We start from the raw sequence: 7,237 nt of genomic DNA on the forward strand, positions 1-7,237 counted from the left end.
TGAAACTTCGCATAAAAAAAACCGCATAACTCTGAAAATTCGCATAAAAAAGACCGCATTAAAAAAAGACCTTAGTGTACAATGAATTATATAATAAATAATAGAATGAATAAAATGATATGTTGCGATATGCTATGATATTATATTACTTGAATGTATATGTCATTTCTCATCCTCTCATTCTGCCATCAACGCATTCCCTCGACCAATTGTCACCACAGACATACGTGTAGACATGAAACAGGAACCAAGCTCACATTGTGACGACCTTGATATTTAGTTGAATGTTTCTTTAAAAATGATAACTTATAAGGAAAACAGAAACGCAGAGGTACGTAGTACTACTCATAATAAACCCTATAATATAATATAATATATTATAATATAATATAATATAATATAATACATCATAATGCAATACAATATAACATAATATAATAGAATACAATATAATATAATATAATAAAATATAATATAATATAATACAATATAATATGAAATAATATGCTATGATACAATATAACAGGTAATGTCGCAGTGTAAGTTACGCTCTTCTAATAATAATAATAAAAATAATAATAATAATAATAATACATGATGTAATAACAACAGAATTATATGTTGTAATATACTATGATAAACACTGCACTTTATGATGGGCTTCAACCTACAAGCCATTTCGCACCCTCTCATTCTGCTACTAACGCAGAAGGCGATAGCACCCAGTCGACACCGTTCTATTGACCAAATGTCATCATAGACGCTCGGGGAGGCATGAGATAGGGACTTGTGAGGACTTAGTTATCTCACCATTTGACGACCGCTTCGGCTCTAAGAAGCAATACCACATAAAAAAAATTGTGCACTACTGCTGTTATAGCGACGCGACAACTCGAAGCGAATGGACCTATTTCAATTCTACCCTACGGGCCAATCTATCGAACAGGGACAGCAGGTCCACTTTAATCAGTGGTTTTCGTATACGAGATGACTTGATAAACTAAGGGAAATATATGTTAAAAATAAACACAAGAGCACATGATTAGGACAAAGGAACACAAGACTAACAAAAATGATATGGTTAATAACATTCTTCATATCAAATGAAATCACATTGATCTTATAATAATCGGTTATAAAAAATGTAACGATTATCGCTTCGAATTCGATGATAGTGCAAAATTTCCAATATAATGTTTAACACAGTCGAACAATTATGTTGCCAAAAAGGAACCGTGCTAAACACAAATCGAGCCAAAATACTACGCTGAAGAGTACTGTGTTCAATTTTGTGTCTAATTTTGATTCCAAGCATCATTTCATTCATGCTATTGGAATATGGCGAGAAATTGATATCTCCGGGAATAGTTGACGGATTCTTACTATTTACGAATCGTTTAATTGGTAGTACGATAAGGTATCTGATTTTGGAACAAGTTTTTAGCTTTCAAGGTCAGTTGTGACAGATATTGTTTAAAAACTGCAAATTTTCAAATAAGAGTATGTATTCTTCAGAAAGTAATCATTAGATTGAAAAACAATAGCATATATACTTCCTGAAAGACCTTTCATTTGAAACTAGTTTGGTCAAAATCAATCCAGCTTTTGAGATTCATGTCTCTTTATTTTGCACACACATACATACATACACCGAGATTCGCTCAGTTCGTTTTCTAAAGTTTGAGCGAACTCTAAGCCTATTTTTAGTAATCATAAAAAATATAAAATTTCATTTTGGGACCTCCGAAAACAAAAATACTTCATATTTCGACCTATCCATTTTAATGAGTTCATGTGTTCGGCATGATTTCTTTTTATAATATGGTCTACAACTTCTCCGAAGAAATGAATTCTCTATCATGCATTATAGGCAAATTATAACTTTTGCCTCACTTGTAGGTTTACTGACAATTTTAATTATATCAAGAGAAGGGGACAATACCAATAAAAAAATTAGTCTGAAGGCATTTAGGTTCCAGAATCCACCTCTGAAGTGCAAACAAAAAACGCGTGTTGGTTGAATTGTGACCACTGTTCACTGGAATAAAGGAAAGAATCGCTTACACTAATTATCAATATCTCCGTTAAAAATGGACAGATTTTGACAATCTTTGGTTTGTTGGATAGCTATTACCGTGTACAATTTAAGTCCCAAAAAATATTCTGTTTAAGTCCAATTGTGACGGATATTATCAAAAAACTGCCTTTTTTACATAAAAGTTTGAATAACTTGATACCTTTCTCATATCAATTATACTATCACATGTAATGTCATGTCAGGTCATAAGTTTAGTTCTAGAATTATGGAATTGAAATCATTTTTAGAATTTTCCGAAGTTAGCTCCAGAAGCCATTTTCCAAATTTAGTTCTAGCATGTAGGTTCTGAATTCTGGAAATGAATACTGAAACTGAAAGTAGGAATTGAATTCTGAAACTGAATTCAGAAATTCAACCCTGATTTTGAAATCAGTTCAAAAATTTAGGTTCGGATCTAATATTTAGTTTCAGAATCCAAATCTCAAATTCACATCCTGAATTTTGTGCATGCATTTTGTGGATGAAATCCTAAATCAATTCGATTTTGGATTCGAATCCCGAAATAAGAAACTAAATTCAGTTAAAAATATAGTCAAGAACCCGGTTCAAAAATCAAGAACTAGGAATCAGTTCCAGAGTCATAGTTTTAAATTCTGAATCTGTAATCTGGAACTAAATTTTAAAATTGAAGTATGAAATTAAATTCAGAGCTTAAAATTAAGTTCAGAATTCAGGTGGACCAGAATCCAGGTTTTGAGTTCAATTTAATAAAAAAATCAGTTCTCTGCTACTGCTAGCCACGACGTCCGAAGGCGAAAAAGAGCACGACCTGAGCGTTTGAGGTTTTCACCAACCCATGCAGAGGGTTTTTTGTTACTAATTCTGGTTAAAGAACCTCACCACGATGTGCAGTTCCGTCTAGCGCACTAGACAAACAACGATTTTCGGTCAAGGTTTACCTATTATACCGCCGTCCGAGTGCGCAAAAGGCAAACAATCGTGATGAGTTTACTTCATTGTTTCAAAATTTTGAAAAAAAAACAGTTTTTGAGTTATTTATGGAAACCGGGAACTAGGATAGCCGGAATCGATTTGTTTGGTTGTCTACTGCTGATACTGACTCAGTAGACAGCCAAACAAATCGATTGGAGTAGTTTTGAGGCCAGTTTAGGAAAGTTTGTGCAAAAAACGTTACATACACACATACACAGACATTTTGCATACTCGACGAACTGAGTCGAACGGTGTATGACACTCGACCCTCGAAGCCTCGGTTCAAAAATCGGTTTTCACAGTGATTGCATAACCGTTCTATATGAGAAAGGTACAACAGAAACAATAGCGTAAATAATTCTCGGAAGCTCTTTCATTTGCAACTCGTCGAGCTGAATCGATTGGTATTTGACAATCCGAAAAGTTTTCCAAAGTTTGAGCGAATGCTGTACCCACTTTTTTATTAATAAAAATTTAAAAAATTGACCTAATTTTAGAATAGTTCCAACAAATGTGACCTTTATTAACGACAGTCTTCTTGTTGTCATATGTATATGAATTTTTCTCGAACGTCTAGGAACTAGAAGAGAATATTATCGTTGGGCATTAAATACGGCAAAGTACCCAAAATAGTAGTATCATCAATTACGATTTTTACGTTGTTCGAGAACCGGCCTGGAAGGATTCTTAGTGTCAGTAGAATCGTAGTACTAGACATGCAATGGTTCTGTACGACAAAAATCGGACTTTACTTTTACGTCATAAGATCTATTCAAAATCAAATAATAAAATTCAAACATATTACCGGCATTTTCAAAACCTGTTGTATCGAATTTTGGTTCTACCGAAGCACAAATGCTTCAAAAAATTGGAATGATTTTATATAATGTAAATAGAGCGTTAAATCAATATTTGTGAGTACCCGAAACACTGAATTTAGATAAAGGTTACAAATTTGAAATCTCCATAAAAGTGTATGGTATTGTAATTTTTCACGTTGCTAAATTACCAACAAAAATAACTTGTGCATATCTTCCAGATACGACGCTCGATTCGGTGACGCTTTTTGGAATAGCTCTCGCTACTCAATGATGCAGTATTTATACATGATGATGACATCGTGGGCGATCGTGTGCGACGTCTGGTATTTACCATCAATGACGCGGAACGAGCATGAGTCAGCGATCGATTTCGCCAATCGAGTGAAGAGTGTCATTGCCAAGCAGGGCGGTCTGGTTGATCTCGTGTGGGATGGTCAGCTGAAACGAATGAAACCGAAGAAAGAGTGGAAGGAGAAACAACAGGAGGAATTCAGTAAAAAGCTGAAAGGCGAATGAAAAATATCAACGAAAGCGAAAAACGATGACATTGTTCGAAATAGTCTGCCACTTCGTCTATGTTAATCGATCGCTTGAAACACACAAAATGATTAAGATATCAAACGTACGAGCATGGAACAATATAACGACGCTCTAGTCTGCGAAAAAAGACAGGATAATTATCAGTAACAGCCAAAATTATGTGTTAAATATTGCAGGTAGATTTCAATGTTACTTTTCTATTTCAAAAAGAACAAAATGATATTTATTCCTATGTTAGATCTACAGATATCAGACATAATTTAATAGTTACGAAAAACTTTTTTAATGATTCTGCTGGTCGAATTATTTTGTTCTAATAGTTTGAAGTAATTTATTTGCATACTCAGCATTAACAAATGGCTCAAATGATGTTTGACCCAATTAAACAAACCGTTCAAGCTGATTATTTGAATATCAATGCTAATCGTTTTCTTGGTTCCCTGCGCAGAGCGTATGGATGACTCAATAAGTGCTGAGTATTTTAAAATATTTGTGTTTTACATTATTTTCTATGTAACATTAAATAATAAATAAACTACTGAATAAGACTGAAAACCTTGCAGTTTCGTGGTTAAAAGGTGTGGTTATGGTGAGGTGAATGAGAAATGTACTAAGAATAATGAGCAGACACCATTTCCCGTATAGGGCAGGCAAATATCGTTACTATTTTCAAATTTAAAAGCACAACTGCACATCAGAGTTTACACAGAAACTTACAAATTTTGTCAGATAGACAATCACTAGACACGAGATGTTTTCTTTTCGTATCAATCCTTCATGCGTTGTTCTGTATAATTCAAATGCGCACAGATGTCATGTTTTAAATTGATCACTATGAATTCTTCTTAGGTTGTATAATTTGATTTCTTAAGTTTGATAACAAATGTTGAATGCTACAACAATCGTTAAAATATGTTCCGTTGAATAAAAATGTACTACACGTTCCAAGCTTCTCACCGTAACTTTTCTTACTTTTCTTTTGGAAACCTTTATTTAAATTATATTCGATGCGTTTTCTTGTGTAAATAGACTAGGTTTCTTGATATTAACTATTGTCAATAGTTTGGAGTAGAACAAATCTGTGGACAAGGAATCATACCAAAAAGTTTACGAGTATAAAATCGGCAACTAGACAAACTTTCCAGTGCTCTAACAACAGTAACGAAATATATGAACTTTACGAAATTTGTAATTTTAATACTTTGTCGAGAAGAAAAATAAAGGCTAGGAATGTTTGTTAAACACCTTGTATCTTACTCAATTCGTACATTTATCATCATTCATTATTTATTCAGAAACCAAAAAATCTACGGTGATGGATTCGGAAATATTCTTATATATATAATTGTTAGCATAAATTCGAAAACGATTCTATTCTCGCACGATAAGGGATGTTCATGGTTAAATGATCGTCACAGACCAAAGATAGAACCTTTCGATCCATAACACATACGTAACTCAGGTAAACATAGTAAAACAGTTGATCAAACTTTCAGGTTAATTTTTTTCAAGCAGTGCATAAAAGTCAATTTTATCGCTCAAGGTATCAGAATAAACAATGTACTAGTTAATAGACGTCACACATTCGGTGTGTCGAGACATTGTTCACTTTATTAAAAAGTTAGTTTATAAGTTCATCTCATCCATTCCACATGACAAGTAGGTTTATAATTTCCTCTACAACAAAACAGAATTGCGGAAACAATTTATGCCGTAATAGTAATAAACAAATCATGACAATTATAGGGCAAAAATTCATCACTTGTGACTGAAAACCCAACTCAAACCATAATAATGTACATTTTTTTCATATTCCAATAAAAAAAATTTAAAAATCACATAACGGTTCACCACACAACAGTGTCGACCACGAGTCCTTCCTCTGGGCGATACTCTTTCGCAAAATATCGAAACTTTCACTGTTTCATTCATTTTAATCAATTCTCTCCGTCTGTTGCTCGTTAGTGATTATTAGTTGAAAATTGTGTTCAAGACTGCTTTATGTCTTAACACAGACTAACATACAGGACACTCGAACTGGATTCTTCAATCAGTTTAACGGCCATTTCGAATATTCCTTCAGTTGGGACAGTACTCGTATATGTCATGATGGCGCCACGTTACCCTATCAAAAACATCCAGTCTGTCATCTAGACTGTGTTTATTTTTGCCTTTCTCTATAGAAAGGTATTAGAATTGCTGGAGAAACCGACTTTCGAACGGAGCCTCGGAGACCCATAGTGTTATATACCATTCGACTCAGTTCGACGAGATCGGAAAATGTCTCTGTGTGTGTGTGTGTGTGTGTGTGTGTGTGTGTGTGTGTGTGTGTGTGTGTGTGTGTGTGTGTGTGTGTGTGTGTGTGTATGTTTGTGTGCGTATGTGTGTGTGTATGTGCGTGCATTTTTCGAAAATTGTTGAATGCGCTCAATTTTCTCAGAGATGATCCGATTTTAACAAACTTGGCATCGTTTGGAAGCTACTGTCGAGCCATTGATCAAGTTCAAAGATCAAATGGCTGTGACTTTTGGTTCCGGAGATATGATTGTATAAGTGACATCACCGACAAAAAGCGTTGTATTTTTACGCGCTCAATTTTCTCAGAGATGGCTGAACCGATTTTAACAAACTTATGCTCGTTTGAAAGCTACTGTCGGGCCATTGATCAAGTTCAAAGAGCACGTTGCACTAGTGCGATAAAATTTTGTGTATTTCTGTTCGCAGAAAATTAATTTTATCGTTCTAGAATGAATCCGTGTGGCGACGCCGCGAATCATTATCGGGAGTCAATGTTAAAGTAATTATAATAGAAAATCACAAAATAATCGAAAATAATAATAAAATC

At 34.1% G+C, this 7,237-nt stretch overlaps 1 protein-coding gene across 2 annotated transcripts in view; it reads left to right on the forward strand.

The window, feature by feature from the left end:
* Window positions 1-5,634, forward strand: part of LOC131427629 (glycerol-3-phosphate acyltransferase 3) — a 45,569-nt gene extending 39,935 nt beyond the window's left edge. For both annotated transcript variants that reach the window (XM_058591005.1, XM_058591006.1), the window contains exon 7: window positions 4,071-5,634. In XM_058591005.1, coding sequence (XP_058446988.1) covers window positions 4,071-4,368 — 298 coding nt within the window. In that variant the 3' untranslated portion in view covers window positions 4,369-5,634. The remainder of the gene's footprint in view (window positions 1-4,070) is intronic.
* The last annotated feature ends 1,603 nt before the right edge of the window (window positions 5,635-7,237 follow it).

This window comes from Malaya genurostris, chromosome 2, assembly GCF_030247185.1.
Source record: "Malaya genurostris strain Urasoe2022 chromosome 2, Malgen_1.1, whole genome shotgun sequence".
Classification (NCBI taxonomy): Eukaryota; Metazoa; Arthropoda; class Insecta; order Diptera; family Culicidae; genus Malaya; species Malaya genurostris.